This window comes from Suricata suricatta, chromosome 1 (genome assembly GCF_006229205.1).
Source record: "Suricata suricatta isolate VVHF042 chromosome 1, meerkat_22Aug2017_6uvM2_HiC, whole genome shotgun sequence".
Classification (NCBI taxonomy): domain Eukaryota; kingdom Metazoa; phylum Chordata; class Mammalia; order Carnivora; family Herpestidae; genus Suricata; species Suricata suricatta.
The window spans coordinates 141,461,086-141,486,707 of NC_043700.1; the positions used below are offsets into that span (position 1 = coordinate 141,461,086).

At 37.4% G+C, this 25,622-nt stretch overlaps 2 protein-coding genes, 1 long non-coding RNA gene and 1 other non-coding gene across 5 annotated transcripts in view; 3 read left to right on the forward strand and 1 right to left on the reverse strand.

The window, feature by feature from the left end:
- The window catches only part of GNRHR (gonadotropin releasing hormone receptor), an 11,897-nt gene extending 4,492 nt beyond the window's left edge, over nucleotides 1–7,405 (forward strand). Inside the window, exons 2-3 of one of the 2 annotated variants that reach the window (XM_029945256.1) lie at nucleotides 4,538–4,757; nucleotides 7,161–7,405. In XM_029945256.1, the coding sequence (XP_029801116.1) occupies nucleotides 4,538–4,757; nucleotides 7,161–7,405 (465 nt within the window). The remainder of the gene's footprint in view (nucleotides 1–4,537; nucleotides 4,758–7,160) is intronic. The other variant, XM_029945261.1, reaches the window with a different exon arrangement.
- Nucleotides 2,711–2,845, forward strand: LOC115303003. Its single transcript, XR_003913757.1, has one exon. It is a non-coding gene; the product is annotated as a U4 spliceosomal RNA (small nuclear RNA).
- LOC115296786 lies at nucleotides 4,489–25,271 on the reverse strand. The gene is made up of 3 exons (XR_003911050.1): nucleotides 25,179–25,271; nucleotides 14,242–14,378; nucleotides 4,489–4,701 (listed from the first exon to the last, which is right to left on the reverse strand). It is a non-coding gene; the product is annotated as an uncharacterized LOC115296786 (long non-coding RNA).
- Nucleotides 25,272–25,323: 52 nt separating this feature from the next.
- The window catches only part of UBA6 (ubiquitin like modifier activating enzyme 6), a 74,432-nt gene continuing 74,133 nt past the window's right edge, over nucleotides 25,324–25,622 (forward strand). Inside the window, exon 1 of the mRNA XM_029945248.1 lies at nucleotides 25,324–25,460. Within this exon, the coding sequence (XP_029801108.1) occupies nucleotides 25,381–25,460 (80 nt within the window). The 5' untranslated portion in view covers nucleotides 25,324–25,380. The remainder of the gene's footprint in view (nucleotides 25,461–25,622) is intronic.

A 25,622-nucleotide genomic window follows, 5' to 3' on the forward strand; every position in this document is an offset into this window, starting at 1 on the left:
AGTGTTTGTTGTTTTGGTCTTTCTTTCCAACTCAAAGAGTCCCCTTTAATATTTCTTGAAGGGCTGGTGTAGTGGTCACAAACTCTTAGTTTTTATTTGCTGGGAAATTCTTTATAACTCCTTCTATTCTGAATGACAGTCTTGTAGGATAAAACATTTATGGCTGAATATTTTTCCCATTCAGCACATTGAATATATCATGCCATTCCCTTCTGGCCTGCCAAGTTTCTGTAGAGAGATCTACAGCAAAACTTATTTGTCTTCCTTTGTAGGTTAAGGACTTTATTCCCTTCCTGCTTTCAGAATTCTTTCCTTTTCTGTGTATTTTGCAAAATTTACTACTATGTTTTAGTGTTGGTCTCCTTTTGTTGATTTTTATGGGGGTTCTCTATGCCTCCTGGATTTCAGTGTCTGTTTCTGTCCCCAGATTAGGGAAGGTTTCAGCTATAATCTATTCAAATAATCCTGCCCCCTTTTCCCTCTCTTCTTCTAGGACTCCTATAATATGTTATTATGCATTCTGGAGTTACTGAGTTCCCTAAATCTATACTTGTAATCTAATACTTTTCTTTCCATGCTTCTTTTCAACTTCATTATTTTCCATAATTTTATCTTCTATATCACTTATTGTTTCCTTAGCTTCTTCCATCCTTGTTGCCATCACACCAGTTTTGCATCTCAGTTTTAGCAACTTTTATTTTAGCTTGATTGATTTCTAATTTTTTATCTCTGCAATAGGGGAATCCCTAGTGTCTTCTATGCTTTTCTCAAAACTATTTTGGTTAGATCCCTAGCTGTGACCTCTTCTTGTTCTTTATTTGGGGATGAATTTTTCCATCTTGGCATTTGCCTAATTCTGTCTTCTGTTGTTAGGAAAGACTGTTACATTTCCTGCTTCTGAGTATAATAGTTATATTAAGAAGAGGCCATATACTGTCCAGGGCCTGGTGGTTCAGAAAGTTTTTTAGTGTCTGCTGTGTGCACCGTGCTGTCGTGTTTTGGCTGCTCTCTCCCACAGATCAGTTTTCTGCAGAGTTTCTTCTTGCTCGCAGTGGGAAGTGTTTGGAACTTATTCTGCTGTGGAAAGTTTTAACTAATTGATTTTGGTCTGCTTGTTAGAAAAGCCAAGATCCTGTTCCCCTATGATCAGTAGACTTAGTGCATATGGGGGGAGGAGGGAGCGTGAAGGGCTTGTGCCATTCTTCCAGTAAAAAGGGCCTGCTGCGCTGGTTCTCAGGATGATTTGGCTTAGTAAAGATGCACCTGCAGGGCACAGTGGGGCAAGGCATGATATAAGCACCTCCAGCTTCCATTGGGAGTGCTGTGGTGCTCACTGAAATCTGTCTGTACTGATGGGTGGGGGAAAATGGTGCCACCTCACTTTCTTGTCCCAGAAAGGGGACTCACACACATCTCTGTTCAGCAGGCCCTCACAGAAGAGTGAACAATCTCCACTCTTGTGTCCCAGACTTCCATCAGAACCCTACCTTTATGCTATCAGTGTCTGAGCTGTCTGGTACAGTACTCCTGTGTTTTAGCTCAGGCATGCAGCTGGGTTTCCAAACTCCAAGTTTTAGGGACCTACACTTGATCTTCTAGGGGAAGTTTTCACTGCACTGTGGCTGGTGCTGGTTTGTCCCAGAAAAGCAGTCACAGAACCATGCAGGGTCTCAGAGTTTATGATAAAACGCAGCCAAAAGCTGGCTTCCAAGTTAGCTGCCCTCAGCAGGTGCCTCTGCTGCGATGCAAGTTAATGGGACCTCTCAATGCTGTTTCTTTTGTCCCCTGAGAGGCAGTGCCACCTCTCCCAAATGCACTCCAATAAGGAGAAATGTCTTTCCCAATGCAACCCAAATGATCCTCAGAGCACACCGTCCCTCCTTCCCACAGGAGCATTGCTAAGCCTACCAGGCATGATTGTCTAAACTTCAGACTTTGAACTCTGCTGCTTGTAAAAACTTATGATAATCAACCCCTCTCCTTTTCCCAGTGAATGGTTTGGGGAAGTGGGTTTGGGTTTCTTTTGTTTTGTTTTGTTTTGTTTTGTTTTGTTTTGTTTTGTTTTGTGTGCAATCCCCTGTGTGCTGCTCTTTCTCTCTCCTCTCTCTGTGATCAGAGCTCTCCCCCGTCCACAGCACCTACAATTCATTTCTCCCCCAAATCAGCTCTCTGCAGCTCCTACCTTCCACTATGTGGCCATTTTCCTCCCTCCAGATGTGCAGATTGTCTCTCAGTCCTCAGACCAATTTCCTGGGTGTTCAGAATGATTTGATATTTATCTGGCTGTGTTCAATGGATAAGGCAAGCATAGGGTCTCCCTACTATTCTGTCATCTTTGCAACATTTCTTTAATAGTTGATTTAATTTGTGCTTAAAAAACAAAAACAATAAAATAATTTCACACTTAGAGAAAGGTTGCAAGAACCATACAAAGATTTCTGGAATATGTTTCCCTCAGCTTCAGCAAATATTAACATTTTAGTAGATTTGCTTATCTGCTTTCTCTCTATAACCATTTATTCTAAATCATTTAAAAGTAAATTCAGATATGATGTCTCTTTTAATCTTACTTTTCTTTTCTGGCACATACCCACAGTACAAGTATCAAAAATCATGAAATTAACACTTACAAAATGCTATTTTAATCTATATAATTTATTCATATCTCAGCAACTATCCCCAAAATGTTCCTTTTAACAAAAGAAAATCCAGCTTTGTGCAGTGGCAGTATCATAGACAATGAGGTTTATCCAAGGCATAATTATTGCTAATTAAAAGACAAAAGAAAATCCAAAGTTATAATCCATGATAGCAAAGAAGTGATGGTGAGTGCCTCTCAATGCATTATAAAGGAAACAGATGCTGTCAATTGGCCCCATTATTGACCAGGTTATTTTAATTATTTGGTTATTATCTACTGTAAAGTTATTTCACTCTTTATAGCAAAAAACTATCTTGCAGGTAAATACTTCAAGATGATGTTAATACCTTGATTTCTTAAAACTTCATCCATGTTTTTACTATCCACTGATGATTCTTGCCTGAATCACTTATTATTACAGTTTGGTAATCGCTACTTTCATTATTCCTTATACATTTATTAGTTGACTTTCTACAGTAACAAAGAGCTTTTGTCACCTCCCTATTTATTTGTTGTCATTCTTTTGTAATTTCTATCAGCATGAACTCATGGATTCTTCCTTTATTCGATAGTTAACCATTCCTTTTATTGGGGTTTTTCTTTAATTTTTGAAACTGTCCCAGATTTGACCAATGGGAGTACTTTCAAGCTGGCTCCAGAGCTCTTTTTGACATGCTTCATTATTCTTCTGGTACTTCCTGGCTTTTTGGCACAAACTGTTCCAAGCACATACTGCAGTTTGCCTGTCAGTCTTGGGCTCACCCAACTCTCCAATGAACTCTGATTCCCTTTGGTAGAGAGTGGTAGTTAGAAAACAAGATCTGGGTATGAGAGTCCTGGATGTGCCTATTGCCACTGGGATTTCATTGTTCCTAGACTCCCAGAAGACAGAGCTAGAAAATAAATACATACGCACGTGCATATAAATATACAGAGATTTTCCTTACTTTTTTTGGCAGGTGTATAGCAGTCTGTTGTGTGGTCTATCACAGTTCATTCAGCCACTGTACCATGAATTGGTATTTACGTTATTTTTAGTGTTTTTTCAATTACAAACAAGCATCAATGAATAATTTTCTGCCTATGTATTTTCATATAACAGAGGTGGGAGTGTATCTTCAGGGTAAATTCCTGATGTCAGATTGCTGGGTCAAAGGTAAATGCAGAAGTAGTTATGCGCTATTGCCAAATTCTTCTCTCTAGTGGTTATGCCAATTTGCATTCCTACTAGCAATGTGAGAGATTCTCTATTTTCTTACAATCTGTCCATGAGAATATGTTGCTATTTTTAATTTTTGCCGACCTTGATAGTGAAAATGCCATTTCACTATAGCCTTAATGGGCATTTTTCCCATCACAAGAGAGGTTGAACATCTTTTCACATGCTTAAGGGCCACTGTTATCTTTTGTGAATGGTCTATTCATGTCTTTGACCATTTGAATGGGGTTTTCTGTTTCAAAACTAAAATTTAAATAGGTATTTTGGGAGCACATTCTAACTGCTAGATACAGTTTTAGGACTACAATTATTATAGACAAAATAACTTGCAAAAAGTTTACTCAGCATAACTGCATCTGAAATTGAAATACAAACAATGTTTAAATCCTTGGTTGATGATTGTTCTGCTCGGTTGAAATAGTTTCCAAAAAAAAAAAAAAAAATCCCAAATCCTATAGATCTATTCACATTACCCAAACATTTTTTAGGTAAAGATCCACATACAACTTCTTACTGAAGCACCAAAAGGATATTATCAGGGAGCTTAGTCATTGCTTTGGGCAACAACATGTTAGAAGACCTGGAGAATACAGAAGGAAAAAGCTTACAAGAAGACATGCAAATACTGTTTGAAAGAAAGTAACACCATCTTTTAATTGTTTTCTTTTCTCATACAGTTATATATCTTCCGGATGATCCACTTAGCAGACAGCTCTGGACAGACAGAGGGTTTCTCTCAATGTATAACGCACTGCAGTTTTCCACAATGGTGGCATCAGGCCTTCTATAACTTTTTCACCTTCAGCTGCCTCTTCATCATCCCTCTTCTCATCATGTTAATCTGCAATGCAAAAATCATCTTCACCCTGACACAGGTCCTTCATCAAGACCCCCACAGTATGTATTCCTTAGAGTCGGTATTAATTGTGGGCAAACAGGTTTCAAATAGCAATATTCAAAGCAGAGTGACATGTGTTAGGTGCCGACACTATTCTAAATAGTTTGCATACATTAACTCAGTTACTATTCACACTCACCCCATGAGGTAACACTTATTATACTTTTACTATCCTTAATTTACAGATGAGGTAATTTGGTATCTCCCAATGTTCTACATTTGTACCATGAAATTAAGAATGAAAGAACAATTACTTCATTTTACCAGTATAAGCATTGGCAAATTGCTCCTGCTGGGCCATTACAACACTATACCAAACACCTGATTGCTAGAATATTGCAAAGTATACCATTAGATGGTAGCCAGGAGATTCGTTAAAATTCAGCTGTTCTGTTTCATATTCAAATCTCCTATTCCACACAACACAACTGGGCTTGTATGTGTGTCTGCGTGTGCTGGTGTGTGAAGTACTGTTGTTAACTGACTCTTTAATTTGAATCTTCACAGCTGTGGTTGTGCCTTTTTTGCATCAGTAATCTGGTGCATTCCCAAAACCTAAAATTTATGAATTTCAAAGTAAACATAGCTATGTCATCCTAACATCCAAAAGACATGTTATCAGTGGCATAATGCATAAGTTATACCTGGTACAACTTGATAGGAAATTCATCTTAATTACTGTAGTGTGATTACTCTCAGCAGATATTTTCTAAAGGAAATAATTATGGTGATGCTCTATAATAGAAACTTGGGCAGTTCCCAGCACAAAATGGTATTTGATACTTCTTAAAAAGTATACTGCAAAAACAATTTGCCCTCAAAATCTTATCCTAGAGAAATTAAGTTCTATATGGGATATCTAAGAAGAGCACATGGGGAATAAGAACATAGATCCTAAACAGGGCTGGATCTGAAGAAATGTGAGCTAGGCAGAAGCAGAAAAACAAAACAGCAGAGACAACAAGCAATAGCTAAATATTATAACATAGATTTAGTTATTACTCTTTTATTTATTCAACCAATATGTATTAACTACTCAATATTGCTAGAAATGGTGATAGATGTGGATACCATGATGAATAAAACAGCCCAGTAAACTATTCCAGTTTCCTGGAATCTACAGTCTAGCAGAAAAGACAGTAAAACAGTAAACCAATAATGAAATGTCATGATATTTCAAAAGAGGTAGAAATACAGTATGTTATAGGAAGTTCAATATTTTTTTTCAAATTCAGCCCCTGTGCTAAGCCAAGATGCTTTTTAAAAAGTTTTAAAAAGTTTTTATTACTTAATGTCATTAAAGTTTACATATATTGAAGATTAAATGAAATAATGTATGAAAAGAACAAGGTCCATAGCAAGGTACAGAGTAAATGGTAATTACATTTGTATGACAAAAAATCTATAACCAATCTGTACTCAATAAATTACTGATTTTTACATTTCTAGTTAAAACTTGATTTTATAATTAAAACATCATGCATATAAATGTTTTCTTCCATATTTCCACAGTTTTTTGATTGATAAACAAGAAGTTGAAAATTGCTGCTTCTTAATAGCATGATCTATTTCTCTCAAAAAAAATAGCATGTGAAGGATATTCTTAGCAGATATGGATTATGAAATAGAAGTAAAGATTTTTAATACTTTGCAACTGCAGTTAGTTAAGTGCTAAACTTCATGCAAGCAGCCTGTTAGAGTCAGCAATTCAATTAAACTCTAGTGAATTTCCACACACCAACTCCATACATACACCTCACACATGATACACATACACACACAGACATTACATGCATTACACACACACCAGACACGCAAAACACACACACACCACACATACACCACATATACCACATAAACATGGACACCATACACCACAGACACACACACACACACACACACACACCTATTAACTTTAAGCAATGTATTGGTATGAAAAGTGAAATTGTTTTGAATATCATAGAGCATGGTTGAAAAAGACAATTTTGGACAACACAGTTTCATCTATGTGTGATCCTCATTATCCTTACTGTCAGAGTTTCTCAGTAAGTATAGTTCTGTGTGAGCAGATAATTTAATTCAGCTAAACTTTATTTTTATTTTTTTTAATTTATGTTTTAAGAGTTTGAGTACCTCCACATTTCAAATTAAATTAGTTTGGTGGAAACTTATTTTTAAGAGTATTGTCATCATTAACCTTTTCTATTTATTATGTGACATAACAGTGGAAAATCTGGAACATTAACATCCTTTTCAAACAAATTATCATTAGTAAAAATATTGGAAATTTGTTCCTATTCCAGTAATTAGTTTGAATTAGTGATTCTCTCTTCCTTTTTTGTCCATTTTGGTTTTGTAATAAAATTCGTCTTTAAACCCCTACTTTTTTCTCTGCCTAACAGAATTACAACTGACTCAATCTAAGAACAATATCCCAAGAGCGCGGCTGAGGACCCTGAAGATGACAGTTGCATTTGCCACTTCATTTACTGTCTGCTGGACTCCCTACTATGTCCTGGGAATTTGGTACTGGTTTGATCCTGAAATGTTAAATAGGGTGTCTGATCCAGTAAATCACTTCTTCTTTCTTTTTGCACTTTTAAATCCATGCTTTGACCCACTTATATACGGATATTTCTCTCTTTAATCGGTAGAATATGTAGGAAATTATGTGAAGAAGAGCAAGGTAGTGAATTTCATCAAATGAGAATAATAAATACAAAGGTTGCAGCATTTTTACACATGCATTACACACATGCATTACACACACACCAGACACACAAAACACACACACACCACACATAAACCACAAAGCAGAGTTTAATGTTAACATTCTTATTCTTTGAGAAATCACAATATGTAGAAATATAAATATAAAGAAAAATACAGGAAATCACAATATATTGAAATATAAATATAAAAAACACAAAGAAAAACAAAATTCAAGAAAAATAATAGAATATTACCTCCTAATCATAAACTGAACTATTTCTGCCCTTTCTGAGCTCCTGTAATACATTATATAGGTTTCTTCACACTTTCTCCTTGTCTAAAAATGTATAAATACTTAAAATAGCCATAGTCCAAGGCAAAAAGATTCCAAAAAGTAAGGCTGAGAAACCATGACATAATCTTAACCTAGGCATGTCTTTGAGACTTTTCCCCCAAGAGTTTAGTACCAATTATATCTTATGCTACAATAACATGTAAAGCACAGAGAGTATTTCCCCTGCCCATAAGATCAATTTTCCCTCCTCTGATCTAAAAAAATGCAATAATGCAATGAATCTAATTTTTTCTTTGATTCCAAAAGCATTCTGAAGTTTGAAGAATTCAGCAACCAACCCACCATCCAGTCCACCCATCTGACAAGACTTACAAGTAGCTCTCCTTCATCCCTGTCTTTACCTGGGACCGCGTGAAGTGCCTTCATAGAAAGGGGAAATGTAGAGGGATTCATATTTGGACAGGGGTTAGAACATTCCTCCAAGCTATATAGTCAATGGAGTATGTGGTAATTAACTGTACTAATATAACACTGTTTTTAAATACAATCAAGAAAAGACCCATACTGATTGTTTTATTCATATTATGCCCTCTGTTTTAAAATGAGAGTTTTTTCTATCTTCTGATTTTACTGAATCTATAATCCACAAGTCACTGAGAAAAATAAATAATAAATCAAACAAATGCACAAGTGAAGATATTTGATAGGTAAGATGAACACTGAAGATTAGTATATATATATATATATATTAATATAGAGTAGTGAAAGAAGTCAACAAAGTATTGAAAACAGATAAAGAAAAACTCTATAAATGTATAACTAACACCTACTGATATTCACATTAAGTGGTAGTGTTTTCAAAACATGTGGGCACAATACCTCCTTAATTCAGGCCTGTTCCTACTGTTCCATTAAAAAAGGAAAAGGATAAAAATTATTATGAGACTATAATATACATTATGAGAAAAGCTTATAAGAGACTTTAATTCGCCATCATTTAGCTTCTTTAAAAAAAATAGGTAAAATAGGGGCACCTAGGTAGGTAGCTCAGTTGGTTAAGTGCCCAACTCTTGATCTTGGCTCAGGTTATTATCTCATAGTTTGTGGGATGAAGCCCCATATTGGGCTTCACACAAACAGTGTGGAGCCTATTTGGGATTCTCTCTCTCATCCTCTTAACCTCCCCTGGTCATGTGCTCGCTCTCTCTCTCTCTCTCTCTCTCTCTCTCCAAATAAATAAAGAAACCTTTAAAAAATAGATAAAATACCATTATATTCATATGAGATATGTAGTGCCACTCAAAGATGAAATGTAATTTCAAAATTACCAGGGCCTGTAGAATTGTGAAAAGTAAATTATTAATTCGACTAACAATAGTCTTTCCTTATTTTTCTCATCTCATACATACTTTTCAGTGTCATTGGTTCAGTGTCACATCCCATGTTATTTTCTAACTCCGCTTCACCTGATCCTGTTTGTTATCATCGACCTTCTACTCTTTCATTCATATCTTCTGTTTTACTAAGCCCATATCTTTAATTAATCAATCCATGCACCAACTCTACAGTGGAATTGGGCAAAGCTCAACATTTGTAACATGCTAAAATGCTCAGGGTTAACTTTTAAGGCATGTATATTGATATCACGATTTTATGGTTCTACCAAATGACTCAATAATATCTATAAGTTATACTAAAACCAATCTTCTCCTTTAAGTTTTATCATATACTTATTCCTAAATTGATAACAATTCTTACTTCCAGATTTAAAGGCAAAAACAACACATATATACACAATATAATTTAAGGGCTTTATTAGATATGTGTTTTATGACTATATATGTCAGCTTTGATCTTAGATGTTTAAGAAACTGTACTATTTAGATATGTTCTCAGGCATTTTTGATACATTAGCTTAAGGGCTATTCAAAATTTGGTGCAGGAGTCTTTAACCTATGGTCCATGCAAAGAACTGCATTTCAGTGCAACTGCTTTTCTTTTATTTATAAGTTTATATTATTCTATGAATTAAAAAAAAATCCTGAAAGGACTATATAGGCCAAATCAGACTGCGGAACTCATGTGACAAAAAGGTTAAGAATCCTTCATTGATTTTGTATGAGAAAGTTTATGATAAAAGTGTATCAGAACATATTCATTTATATGCATGCATAATAATGTTAATATTGAATTGAATTGTTTTAGTTTGGTTACTCACAATTTCAGACTTAGAAATTCTCTCAAGGCTCAGTAAGTAATAAAAAACTTTGCAGAAATAAGTATATTATGTAAATTTGTGGCCCATAAATTGTTACATGGATATGGATTTAAATTAAAATTTATAGCACGGGGTGCTTGGGTGGCTTAGTCGATTAATGTCTGACTTTGGCTCAGATCATGATCTCACGGTCTATGGGATCGAGCCCTGTGTCAGGCTCTGTGCTGACAGCTCAGAACCAGAAGCCTGCTTCAGATTCTTTGTCTCCCTCTCTCTGCCCCGTTTTTGTCCACACTCTCTCTCTCTCTCTAAAATTAACAAACATTAAAAAAATTATAGTTCAAAAGGTAAATGGGACTTTAAACTAAAGATACACCATTCAACAGAGAGTATTCAATATTTGATATTTTAGTTATTTACTCTATCTCCAATCATAATAAAAGATGAGGAGTCCTTGTTAAAACAAAAAAAAAGGGCATATATTCTGTAGACTGAATCCACTATTTCAGATAATTAAGATTCTATCTTGATTGTCTCCTCCTGGCTACAACTTGGATTTCCTATTGAAATTCAATTTAGTAAAGAAATTATATAAATGAATAACAATAAATTGAAAAAAAAATCTGCCCTAATTCAATTTTAGCCTAAGAAACTGAGCTACAACAGCTAAGAAAGAAAAAAAAATAGTCGAAGAGGAGTGGGTACCACAAACATTACCTTCCAAGGAGCATATGTCAGTGTAAATGAGTTAAAAATTTCCTTAAAGTGACCTGGTCTCGAAACTTACTATATAGTCACAAAGAGATGATTTTTATGGGCAGTGAAAATATATTTGGAATTTCATCATTTTTACCTTGTGCCTATTTTCAAAAGTTGAACCAATTTCTTGGCTTGTCTAATTAGAATTAATTGTGTACATAGGAAACTAAATAAAAGATTAAGGTTGACTTTAAGCTCTAATTTAAAATTCATTTATTTAGGGGCACCTGGGTGGCTCAGTTAGTTAAAGCATCCGACTTCAGCTCAGATCATGATTTTATGGTTTGTGAGATCATGCCACACTGGGCTCTCTGCTGTCAGTGCCCAGATCCTCTTTCCCCCTCTCTCTCTGCCCCTCTTGCACATGTGAATAAACATTAAAAAGTAAATAAATAAATAATAAAATAAAATAAATTTATTTAAATCTTCACTTTGTTAGTTATTAAGTTAAAAAAAATCAAGTTTAAAACTATTAGACTAATTCTGAAAGTTATATAATATATAAAATGCATTTGTAGAAACAATAGAAGAATATATATAAAGTATTGATATATTTATCTCTGAGTGATTTTTTTAAAATCTTCTTTCTCGTGAATTCCTATTATACCAAATTTCCAAAATGAATATATATTTGCTTTTGCAATGAGAAGAAAAAGCATAAATGTTATGTGTGTGTATGTATGAGTTTTACATATCACTCTTTCAGTCAGAATGCTTTCTGCTGTAATAAGAAATGCCAGACCAAAAGTAACATGTTTTCATCTCATATTACAAGGATGTCCATAGATAGGTAAGCATGTAGAACTGGTGAATTCAGAGCTTTGAGTTATTTTCTCTGTTTCCACTAGACCTTTCTTTTACGATTAGAAGTTGGTTGTCACCATTCTAAGCCTCAAAGTCAGAAAGAAGGCATAGCTTCTCATTGAGCATCTTTCCTTCCTAGAACTTTCAGCAACTTCCAGTTACATTGGCTAGAACTGGAACACATGACCAGTTCTAACCCAACCATGAGCAAAGGAGAGGGTGATTACCTTAAACACCTTAAGGGTATGTTTCATTTTAGGGAGGCAGGGCTCATTTCTCTAAATATTTAGCTACCCAAAAACAAAAAATAAATAATGTAGCTCGTTCTCTCTGTCTCTCTGCCTTTCTTTTTCCTGTCTCTCTCCTGAGAGCAGAAGAGAAATGTTTTGGAGGTCAGAAAGTGGCAGTAAATTCCACTATTAAAATAAAACTGAAACTATCTATACCACAAAATTTAAATAGCACATAACTTACTACAAAGCATTAAAGAATAAATACAGTTATTGGGACATAGTAATTGCATAGTAATTGTAGCACTAAGGGGAAAGAACAGATTTTATTGTCTTTCACAATCTAAATTCAAACATTTTAAAGTCTATTAGTTAGAGAAACAGGCACCTTTCTACAGTGTTGGTGGGAATGCAAACTGGTGCAGCCACTCTGGAAAACAGTGTGGAGGTTCCTCAAAAAACTATCAGTAGAACTCCCTCATGACCCAGCAATAGCATTGCTAGAAATTTACCCAAGGGATACAGAAGTGCTGGTGCATAGGAGCACATGTACCCCAATGTTCATAGCAGCACTGTCAACAATAGCCAAATCATGGAAAGAGCCTAAATGTCCATCAACTGATGAATGGATCAAGAAGATGTGGTTTATATATACAATGGAACACTACATGGCAAAGAGAAAGAATGAAATCTGGCCATTTGTAGCAACATGATGGAACTCGAGGGTGTTGTGCTAAGTGAAATAAGTCAGGCAGAAAAGGACAGATACCATATGTTTTCACTTATATGTGGAACACGAGAAACTTAACAGAGGACCATGGAGGAGGGGAAGGGAAAAAGTAGTTGGGGAGAGGGAGAGAGGCAAACCAAGAGAGACTTTTGAATACTGAGAACAAACTTAGGTGGGTGGGGGAGAGCGGAAGGAAGGTGATTGGCCTGGAGGAGGGCACTTGTTGGGATGAGCACTGGATGTTATATGGAAACCAACTTGGCAAGAGACTATAAAGGGAAAAAAAGTTCTAAAAAAAAACAAACTCTAGTAGTTAGACTCTTCAGTAGGTGCACAGGGTGGCTTCTGCTCAATTATTTACTTTCTTGGGAATTCTTGGCTTTTTTTTTTTTAATAGTTTATTGCCAGGTTGGTTTCAATATAACACCCAGTGCTCTTCCCCACAAGTGCCCTCCTCCATGACCATCACCCCCTTTCCCCTTCCCCTCTCCCTCTTCAGCCCTCAGTTTGTTTTCAGTATTCAAGAGTCTCTCATGCTTTGCCTCACTTCCTCTCCCTAACTCTTCCTTGCCCCCTTCTCCTTCCCATGGTCCCCTGTTAGGTTTCTCCTGTTAGATCTAGGAGTGAAAACATATGGTATCTGTTCTTCTCTGCCTGACTTATTTCACTTAGCATGACATGCTCAAAGTCAATCCACTTTGGATTTCATTCTTTCTCATTTTGGCCCCTGTTTTTTATTTGTCTGTTTTTATAATTCATTTCATTGGGTAAGAAATTTTCAGAAGGTTTTCAAATTCTGGTTTTACTTCAGATCCAGAGAATAATTGTCAAATAAATTAACAACTAAATTTGAAGCAGATTTCCCACGTAGCTAATAAAATTAACTTCAAGTTCCTTACTTATTCTGTTCCTCCTCAGGCCCTGGAAAAGATGTCCCCACATGGTCATATGTTTTTATAAAATTTACAAAAATAAGATATTATAATTGCAATTGGTTAAGACTATTTCTTTCCACTTTTATCCCTTGCAGATGAGGCAAGAATTTGAAATAAGAATATATGAACATTGAATGTAAAGGAATATTATGTGGTTCTTTGTCACTTTCATGTACAGTTAAGTCACTGTTAACCATCACAGTAAGCTCCTCATCATAGCACTAGATAAATACTGTTTGCTACCAAACTGATTTATCTGTCATAGCAACAAGAAAGTCCAAGGTTAGATGTCATATCATAATATAAATGTGTCTGGACATATGGCACCATGTGGGTAGTCAAGGAAAAGCAGGGTGTAAAATGTACAGAAGCTGGTCTATGAAAAAAATGTCCAGTCCTCAGGATGTATACTATAAAGTGATTCCCAAAAAATCACAACTTTGTATAATCCAGTCTGAGGGCAGATGGAACCTCTAATTTGCTTCCAAACATGCTTTACTTATGGCAAAGCTAATGAGATCTGACTCCCTAGGTTAGGTTACAACATAAGGCAAAGGTGATGGGGGGGGTCACTCCCATGATTATATGTCATATAACACTCCATCTTAGCTGACTGGAAGCAATTATTACTGATGCTCTTGAAAAAGCAAACAGGCATGTTATGAACTACCTTTGACGAGATTTCCTGACAGAGAATTGTGGGCAGCCTCTAGGACTTACGGTTAGTCGCCCACGAATACCCAATGAGAAGCTGGGTCCTCAGTCATATAGACGCTGGAAAATTAATTCTGCCAACAAACCTGAGTAAGCTTGGAAGTGCAGTCTTCCTTAATTAATCCTCCAGACAAGAGCACAGCTGGCCAACATCTTGACGACAGCCTGATGAGACCCTGAGCAGAGGACCCAATGTCACTCCAGGACTGTGCAGCCACAGAAGCTGTAAAATAAGAAATTGTGTTGCTTCGAGTTACGATGCTTGTGGTAATTCACTATGCAACAACAGAAAACTAATTACTTCACATATAAAACTGTAAGGAAAAGATATATCCTCATCAAATCCTAGTCAAATGGAAATTCTCTGCCCAGTAATATATCTAACATTCTTTTCCTTTTTGTCTTAAAATGTACAATGTATCCAAACTTCCATGCTTATAGGACATAAGAGGAAATGCATTACTAAATACATAAAGTATATGTTTTATGCATTTCAATGTATCAGATTAAATGGGATTTTTCTAATAAAAATTGTGAAATTGAAAGAAAACTTTTAAAACTAACAATATATTAAAAAATGTATTATAAAAATTGCTATATTAAAATATAATCAAGGAATATACAGCCAAAACAGCTTAGGGGAAAAAGTATTTTAGATTATGGCAAACAATTAATGATTTAAATTAATTCATTATTTTTGTACATTTTTATGTGTATGATATTTGTCATTCTTTTTGTAATTTGTGATTCCTTTTCTCATTCTAACAATTTTTTTCTTTTATACCCAATTATGTATTACAGAGAGGTCTCAAAACTATAAAAACTTCAGGCTCCAGAAAACATGAATCCTCTGATAGGAAGGAACTAAACCCCTGCATTATTTCTAAGATCACTTCCACTTCCCCAATGTATACCCTAGTCCTGGTAAAAGGATTAAATCTTAATCTCTTGCCAAGTTCACTATCTTGATGATCTCTCCAGAAAGTGATACTGTCAGAATGGGGTCTGGACTCACACTTGCCTCTCTTCTAAGGCCTCCTTTCTACCACACTTGGGACTGAAGTCTGTTCCTAAATCAACTTTTTTTTTAAGTTTTATTTATTTAATTTGAGATGAGAGAGAGCATGAGTAGGGGAGTGGCAGAGAGAGAGAGAATCCCAAGCAGGCTCCACACTGAGCCTGATGTGGGGCTCAACCCCACGAACTGCGAGATCATGACCTAAGGTATAACCAACCAGGAGTAAGATACTAAACTGACTGATCCACACAGGCGCTCTCTAAATCAGCTTTAACTATGGAAGGACATGCTATCTGATTTCAGATATCCTGGCTGCAAATTGTATGCCAGGCTATGCACCAAAATGCTGCCTACTTTTACAGATTTCTAATTATTATGCTCCAACCACCTGACAGGATCTTGCTATACTCTCATGCACCTCTTACCCCATTATTAGTTGCTCTCCTGAACTTCTCATTATTTATTGCTAAACATGTTAGATGCTATTCTATCTTCTAAGCTATACTTTCCTTTTTTTAATTTTTTTAAATGTATATTTATTTTTGAGGGAGGGAGAGAAAGAACAAGAGGTGGAGGGGCAGATTGAAAGGGAGACATGGAATCCGAAGTAGGCTCCAGGTTCTGAGCTGTCAGCGCAGAGCCTGATGTGGGACTCAAATCCACGAACTGAGATCATGGCCTTAGCCGAAGCTGGACACTTAAACAAATGAGCCACCCAGGAGCCGTTAGGCTGCACTTTCTATCTTTACTAATAGTTGGTTCCTCTACAAATAACTGCTTCATCCCAATAGATGTAGCTCCCAGAACTAGCTCTGCAAAGTCTTCCCAAGTCCAATGCAGATAAAAATCCACAACCAGCTATTTGACAAAATACAACCACCATCAGAATAGCACATTCACATTCAATAGATATAGATAAAGAAATACAAATGCAGAAATTGACAGAGTCATCAGAGAAGAGCTCTCTCAACTTCTCAACATTAAATCTGTAAACCTTCCTCGAGGGCAGTGTATTCTCTGTATTCTCTAATTACAATGGAAGACTTGTCCCTTTTTTTCTTAAAGGCCAAAACATTCCTCTCTGCTCTAGATACCATTCCCTCTCAACTTTCAAGGACATAACTTCTTCAGATCTCTCTTCAAAACCATTAATCTCTTCCTTTTTACTAAATCATTCCCACTGGCATATAAAATATTTTATCACCTCACATCTTTTTTTAAAAAAAATCCTCTACTATATATTTGATTTAAGCTTCACCACCCACAATCCATTTTTCTATTATTCACAGAAAATTACTCATGAGTTGTCCACACCAGATCATTCTTCTTCCTTACTTCTCTATTAATCCTCAACACATTAAGTTGGATTCTGCTCATTCTACTCCATTGAAACTCTTGTCAAGATCACCAAACATCACCTTACTATCAAAGCTAACAGTGATTTCACTCTTCTTCCTGTAATGCTCATCAATATTGAAAAAATTGTCCATTCTCTCTGTAGAGCTTATGTAGAGGAAGACTTCACCATATCTGAGAAAATACTGGAGGAGGGGGAGATAGAAAAAGAGGCTTGACTTGGGAGAGACCGCATGACAAGAGATTACTGTTGAAAGCTAAATTGATGTCAGGGGCGCCTGGGAGGTGCAATCGGTTAAGCGTCCGACTTTGGCTCAGGTCATGATCTCACAGTTTATTGGTTTTAGCCTCATGTTGGGCTGTTCTCAGAGCCTGGAGGCTGTTTCAGATTCTGTGTCTCCGTCTCTCTCTGCCCCTACCCTGCTCAAGCTCTGTCTGTCTCTCTCTCAAAAATAAATAAACATTTAAAAAATTTTAAAAAAAGAAAGCTAGATTGATGTCTGAAGGCCATCCTTCATCCTTAAACCCAGTACATGATATTGCTCTCATGGAGGAGACCTATGGATGTTTTTCTTATCATTTTTATGTTTATTTATTTTTTGAGAGAGAGAGAACAAGTTGGGGAGGGGCAAAGAGAGAGGAAGACAGAATGTGAAGCAGGCTCTAGGCTACAAGCTGTCAGCACATAGCCTAATGCAGAGCTCAAATGCACAAACCGTGAGATCATGACCTGAGCCAAAGTCAGACACTCAACTGATTGAGCCACCCAGGTGCCCTCATTTTTCTTATCATTATCAAAAAAATGTCCTTCCATATCCAGAAAGCTGCACATCATCCCTTGATCATTCATGAAAACTGTCACTCGAGTGGCCAAGATGGTGGAGCAGCATGGACGTTCTCCACTTTTCTCATCTCTGAAATGCAAATAGATTAGCACCAACCGTTTTGCACGTCTGGAAAACTTATCTGAGGATTAACACAACAATCTGCATAACCTGAGGCATGGAACTTGACAGGTATGCAGCACAGAGAGGTGAACTGGGGGAGAGAGAAACCACGGAGGATAAGGAGCTGTTTTTGTGGAGAGAGGTCAGAGAAAAAGGGGTGAATACAGGAAAAGCCCATGAAAGTAATTGGAGAGAAAGAAAAACAGTGGAAACACTCACAAATGACTGAACAAGAAAGGGAGAAAGGAGAAAGGAGAGGGTTTCAACTCAGACTCATAAACAGGGGAGAGCAGTCAGTACTGAGTACACAGCTCAATACCTGCCAGTGCTCTGGTGGGAAGGGTGAATCCCTAGGAGCAGGCAGTGACATCCAAGAGGGTCCCCGGGTCACATGGGGAGACGCGGTTCCCCTGCTAGAAGAGCATTTGGTAGTGAACTTAAGCCACCTCACAGGCAAAGGTTCCAACAGACACAGCCATGTTTGCTGGTATTGGAACAAAAACGCTAGGGCAAAGTGAAACCTGGTGCCAGTTTTGTGTTGAGATTTACCATAATCCCTGAACATCTGCTGCTGTGCGATTGCACAAACTTTATCTGGGGTAAGCCAGCACCAAGACACAATATTTGAGCCTCTGCAGAAGTGCCATCTCACGAACATTCCCCAGGGCCAAGCTGGCACCTTGCCATTGCTTGGCAAAACCCCCCCCCAGAGGGTCAGAGCAGGTCCAGGTCGCAGGGCCCTCAAAAGTAAGGGATTTGAAAATACAGACCCATCTAAGATAAAATTCAGGAGGTAGGTGCCATCTGGCGGCTGACTTAGTGTAGAAGCAGGGAGTGGATGGAAGCTGGAGACAAAGGAGGGGTACTTGATCGCTGGTCCGTGACAGTGCAGTTTTCCTGTGCCAGAGACTGGAAAGCTGGGTGAAGCCATTTTCACATCTCCAAGCATGCAAATACACGCGCACGTGCACAAGCACTACACTTATCTATCCCTATAAGCTAAACAGCGCCACCTAGTGGAGAACAGAGCCATTACACCAAGCCCCATCCAACTGTGCCAACCAAACCCTACAGGACCACCACAAGACTCTCCTACTGCTTAGTGTATAAACTGCTTCATAATTTGACTTCTAGGGGAAACTGGATGTAGTTTAATTTGGATTTCCTATTCTTTTGAAGCTGTTCCAAAAAAATAAAAATGGAAGGAAAACTTCCAAACTCATCCTATGAGTCCAGCATTACCTTGATTCCAAAACCAGATGAAGACCCCACTAAAAAGGAGAATTATAAACCAACTTATCTGATAAATGTGGATACAAAAATTCTCAACAAGATGCTAGCCAACTGGATCCAACAATACATTAAAAGAATTATTCGCCATGATCAACTGGGATTCATACCTGGGATGGTAGGGCTTGTTCAATATCCACAAATCAACCAATGTGATAAGCCACATTAATAAAAGAAAGGACAAGAACCACATGATCCTCTCAATAGATGCAGAAAAAGCATTTGACAAAATACACATCCTTTCTTGATAAAAACCCTCAGGAAAGTAAGGACAGATGGATCATACCTCAAGGTCATAAAAGCTATATGAAAGACCTACTATTAATATCATCATCAATGGGGGAGAACTGAAAGCTTTCCCCCTAAGGTCAGCAACAAGACAGAGATGTCAACTCTCACCACTTTATTCAACATAGTATTGGAAGTCCTAGCCTCAACAGACAACAGAATAAAGAATAAAAGGCATCCAAATTGGCAAGGAGGAAGTCAAATTTTCACTCTTCACAGACGTCATGATACTGTATATGGAAAACCCAAAAGATTCCACCAAAAAACTGCTAGAACTGATCCATGAATTCAGCAAGGTCGCAGGATATGAAATCAATGCACAGAAATCGGTTGCATTTTTATATACCAATGATGAAGCAGCAGAAAGAGAAATCAAGGAATCAATCCCATAAAATACCTAGGAATAAACCTAACCAAAGAGGTCAAAGATCTATACACTGAAAACTATAGAAAGGTTATGAAAAAAATTGAAGAAATCACCAAAAAAAAGGAAAAAATACTCCATTCTCATGCTTATGAACTGGAAGAATAAATAATGTTAAAGTATAGATACTATCAAAGCAATCTACATATTTAATGCAATCCCTATCAAAATAAAACCATCATTCTTCACAGAGCTAGAACAAACAATCCTAAATTTTGTATAGAACCAGAAAAGACCCCAAATAGCCAAAGCAATCTTGAAAAAGAAAACCAAAGCTGGAGGCATCACAATCCTGGACTTCAAGATGAATTACAAAGCTTTAATCATCAAGACAGTATGGTACTGGCACAAAAACAGACACTCAGATCAATAGAACAGAATAGAGAACCCAGAAACAGACCTGCAAACATCTGGCCAACTAATCTTTGACAAAGCAGGAAAAAATATCCAATGGAATAAAGACAGTCTCTTCAGCAAATGGTGCTGAGAAAACTGGCCAGCAACATGTAAGACAATGAACCTGGACCACTTTCTTACACAATACACAAAAATAAACTCAAAATGGATGAAAGATGTAAATGTAAGATAGGAAACTATCAAAATCCTAGAGGAGAAAGCAGGAAAGAACCTCTTTGACCTTGACCAAAGCAACTTCTTAGTCAACACGTCTCTGGAGACAAGGGAAAACAAAGCAAAAATGAACTATAGGTACCTCATCAAAATAAAAACTTCCTCATAGTGAAGGAAACAATCAGCAAAACTAAAAGGCAACCGATGGAACGGGAAAAGATATTTGCAAACAACATATAAGATAAAGGATTAGTATCCAAAATCTATAGAGAATTTATCAAACTCAACACCCAAAAAACAAATAAGCCAGTGAAGAAATGGGTAGAAGACATGAATAGACACTTTTCCAAAGAAGACATTCAAATGGCCAACCAACACATGAAAAAATGTTCAACGTCACTCATCATCAGGGAAATACAGATCAAAACCACAATGAGGTACCACTTCACACCAATCAGAATGGCTAACATTAAAATTCAGGCAACAACAGAGGTTGACGAGGATGCAGAGAAAGAGGATCCCTTTTGCACTGTAGATGGGAATGCAAACTGGTGCAGCCACTCTGGAAAACAGTGTGGAGGTTCCTCAAAAAAATTAAAAATGGAACTACCCTATGGCCCAACAATTGCACTACTAGGTGTTTATCCAAAGAATGCAGGTATGCTGTTTTAAAGGGCACATGTACCCCAGTATTTATAGCAGCACTATTGACAATAGCCAAAGTATGTAAAGAGCTCAAATGTTCATTGACAGATGAACGGATAAAGCAGATATGGGATATATATATATATGCACACACACAATGGAGTATTACTCGGCAATCAAAAAGAATGAAATATTGCCATTTGCAACAACATGGATGGAACTAGAGGGTATTATGCTAAGCAAAATAAGTCAGTGAGAGAAAGACAAATATCATATGATTTCACTCATATGTGGAATTTAAGATATAAAACAGATGAACATAAGGAAAGGGAAGTAAAAATCATATAAAAACAGGGAGGGTTCAAAACATAAGAGACCCTTAAGTATAGAGAAAACTGGGACACTGGGTGGAGGGGATGGGCTAAATGGGCAAGGAGCATTAAGGAGGATACTTGTTGGGATGAGCACTGAGTATTATATGTTGGGGATGAATCCTTGGATTCTACTTCTGAAATCATTATTACATTGTATGCTAACTAACTTGGATGTAAATTTAATAAAAAACTAATAATAATGATTTAAAAACTGTCACTGCATGAAAGCAGTGCTGAGCCCCCATCTGTATAACCACTCTGTGTGGAAATTCCACTTTTCATCAGTCTCACACATTTTTAATTTCTCTGAAAGGGATAAGGAGTCATTTTTAAAGAACTATTTCAGTATATATAAAGAAAACATACGTGAAAAATGTGCCACAAAAATAGATTGAAACTTGTAGGTTACTATTTTTAATGTTTTTGAGGGGGAGGTTAGGGAGAGGGAGAATACCCCAAGCAGGTTCCACGCCCTGCACATAGCCCCTATGGGCTCCGTCTCATGACCCTGGGATTGTGACCTTGAGATCATGACCTGCATGTGCCCCTGTAAATTACCGTTTTTAAACTAGCTAAACAAAAAAGATACGAAGTAGGAAAGAACAATATGATTCAGAATTAGAAAAACTCAACTCCATGGCAGGCATCCTTTCACAATTTTTATTTCTGTCAAATCATCACATTGTACACTTTAAGTATCTTACAATTTTGTCAATTACCTTAACAAAAGTGGGGAAAAACTCACAAATGGGGTGACAGACCTCAGAAGAAATATAAAGAATAAACTAGCAGTGTGGTGGGTGGGATTCATAGAATAGGTAAAGGGAATTAAAAGGTAAACTTCCAGTTGTAAAATAAATGTCACAGAGATGAAAAGTACAGCATAATGAATAGAGCCACTAATAGTGTATAAACATTATAAAATAAAAACAGAATAAACTGGAAGGAACAAAAAAACTTAAGCATATAACAGATTATGATTTCCAATAAAGAACATGAGCCAATTCTTAAGTCAATGTTTCCCTACTCATTTTAGTTGTCTGATACTCATTCTTTAGTAATTCTTCAGGAAGGGTTCATGACAATGATAATCTCATCAAATATTGATATGATATCAAGTGTTGATATTAGTTTATACACTTTGTATATGAGTTGCTTTTGCTGGATATAAAATCTTTAGCCTCTATTTTCCCCCTTGAGTATCCTAATATATTGTTCCACTTTCTTAGGCAAGAAGTTTCATTGTCAAAACTCTAGTGATATTCGTGTTTTCTCCTATTTTGCAAATGCAACAATATATTAAATGCTGTTAAGTAGGGGTGCTGGGGAGCTGCATCGGCCTTGCTAAATGACACAGTCACAGCGAGAAAATGGCAGACATTTGCCCAGCTCCTGCCATCAGAGGTGAAACTGGTATCTCCTTCTACTACTACTGCTCATGTTGAAAATAAGCTTGTTGACATTAATTAGGCCTTACAGTGTTCCAAATCAGACCAATATTCCCCATACAGTAACCCTATAAGAAAAAACATTCTCCTGTCCCTGCATAAGAGATTTTAGATCAAAAAACTACAGATATTTGACAAAAGGCTATTCTAATGAGCCTTGCAGATCCAAAACATAGACTTGAAGGGGTTAAAAACGTAAGAATTGCATTTAAATCTGGCCCAGAGAAAAGGAACCTAAACTGGAGATAAAAAATAGAAGACAAGGTCAGAACATGGTCCCTTCCCAAGCTCCATATTCTACAAATACCCTCCATTGTACTGACTTCAGTTATGAGGAAGGATAAAAAAATGGAAACCCAGGCACAAGGCCAACACACATAGGGCCCCTATTCTTGCATCAAAGAGAGGGCTTTCTCAAGCAACTTATTAACAAACATTCTTTCTCTTATAGTTAATGAGCCAATCAAAATAACTCCTAGACTATCTATATACAACTTAACCTATGTTTTCATCTTAGCTTTACTAACTTAAATACTATGTACATTATCCTGTTTTTTACTAAAAACATCCTGTTATATTCTTGGTTATAAAATTTACTCTACTTCACTGTAAGTACATTACATGACTTGGATGTAACTTGTTAATTAAAAATAAAGTCATAACTATTGTCAAAAAATCAACCTGTACAAATTAAGATAGGTTTGTTACTTTATTAAATTTGGGGACTGATGCCAAGAATGAATGAGATGGTTCTACAAACATACTTCTGTAAAACTTGTTTTTGTACACTTTCCATGATTAAAGCATCTTATCATAAAGAATCAGTCACTATAAAAATTTCTATTCTAATGTCATCACTTTCAATGATTAAAACATCTTATCACAAAGAATTAGTCACTGTAAAAAATTTCTATTTTCTGATGTCATATTATCACTTGACCTATAAATAAAGACACAAAAACAGACAGAGCAGAGATGCTGCCTGTTGATCAGAAAGAAACTTGAGGCTCTCTCACTCCTTTTTGCTGACACTGTCCATCCTTCAGGGAACCCTGGACCTGATGAAGCTGGATTCCAGCAAAGGAGTATTTGTTATGTGTTTGAAACAATTCACACTATATTTTGCCAAATCTAAGCTGATCTCAAATTTGAATACCATTATTTTCTGTATTGATGAAAAAGGAAAAATTACAATCCACTGTGGGTTCGGCTTTTGGCTTTGTTCAGCAAAGCCAAGGGTGGCAGAATGGATTATTCAAGACTCCATGCAACTCAAGAGAGGTGAGAGGGAGTGTAATGAAAGTCTCCTTCAGCTGCTCTCAAACTCCTGTATTTATTAGGAATACATTATAGGGCAAACATCGAGCAATATGCCAGTGGCTACATGCCAATAAGAACTATACAAAGCATGCAAAAAAACAGTGTGTTCCCAAGAAAACAAAAGAGCAGATGCTAAAAGCAGGTGGAGAACAAGACAAGCTATTCCATAGATAACATGGTCTAGGTAATTCTCGAGCACAGGCAGGAACCAACCCTAAATAGGCATTAACGTGATACTGGCCTACTGTTTCAGGAGGGCCAGAAAGTAGTGTAATGCATTCCCTATAATCTCCTTAAACAGGACATACCTATTTGATTTTCAACATTCCAATTTAAGGGATATTAAAATGTAAAGAAATGTGGGTTACACATGAAATTCCGGCTATTCATTTTCTATTATCGTATTACAATTTACCATAAACATGGTACTAAACTTAGTAGGAGAGTAGAACCTTGAAAGAATGAGATGTAGACCAAGCTCCTTTTAATGATTATGTAGAATAGGTACACAGCTGGATTAGGAAACGTGAATGATGCCACAGGTCAGGAGTATGAAGTTTCCAAAACTTTGGAAACATTCAATTTTGAAATGAGACTGAAGAGGCACAAACTATAATGCAGTTTTGCCTGGATTGTGTGTGCCCCTATCCACACTAGAGAGGAAGAAATTCTAATAAAGTAAAAATATCATACATCACAGAAAATGATATAACACAAAGGCAAAGTATATGTTAATTTTTAAAATCCTGCAGCCATTTCTTCAAATATTCCGTTTATTTAAAATGAAAGACAAATCCTACCTAATGTTGAGTACTACTAATTCTTGTTTTTTAAGAAAGGGAAAAGGGAAACGAAATGAAAAAGAATTATAAGTCCTTAGACGTGTGTTTTGGTACTTAATCTTGACAGTCTGTGACCTTGACCACATCACTCATGCCATCTGCAAGTTCCTTTCCCTCACCCACAAAGTGAGGGCAAACTGGGTGACAATGTCATTCACAGCTCTAAAAATCACGACTATTAAATCAGTGACAGTGCCTGGCTTGTAGTAGACGCCCAAAATTATTTGTTAAAAGCAAAACGTCTTAAATTGGAATCCCGGAAATCCTGAAAATCTGTAACTACTTACCACAAACTTTCTATATTTTTAATTTACCAAATTAAGGGGCTTCCTATTCTTGCTATAAAACTCAAGGATTTTCGCTGCTCAATCCCATCACTTCGCTACCCACTGGAACCTCTCCCCTTTGCTACAGAGCCAAAGCTATTGCGTAAATTCAATGTTTTAGTTCATTTAGAGCGGCGGGACCCTCGGTCGCAGCGAAGTCACTCACAATACCCACCCGCCGCCAGGCCAATCCCCTCCCCCGGCGGCCACACCCAAACCGGAAACCAGGACGTCCTTGGGGTCGACGACGGGAAGGCTCAGCCCCGCGGCACGCTCCCCAGCCCCGCCCCCTCCGGTGATGTCACCGCCCGCCCCTTGACCTCGCGGTCCCGCCCCCTTCCCTGCCTACCGGTTGCTGGCGGCGGCGGCGGCGACTCATGGAGGAGATGGAGGCATCCGAGCCGGTAGCCACAGCTCTAGGGGTAGAGGCGTCCTGCTCTTCCTGGGGGGCCGGCAGGTGAGAAGACGGGTGTGATCGCGAAGCAGCGAGGGGTGGCGGGCGGGACCCAGCGTCGGCTTTCCGCCGCTCCCGCTCAGGCGGCCAAGGAGCGCGCGCGCGAGGCCGCGAAGCGGGGCGAAGCCGGGCGAAGCCGGGCGCAACCGGCCCTGGGCGGCGAGG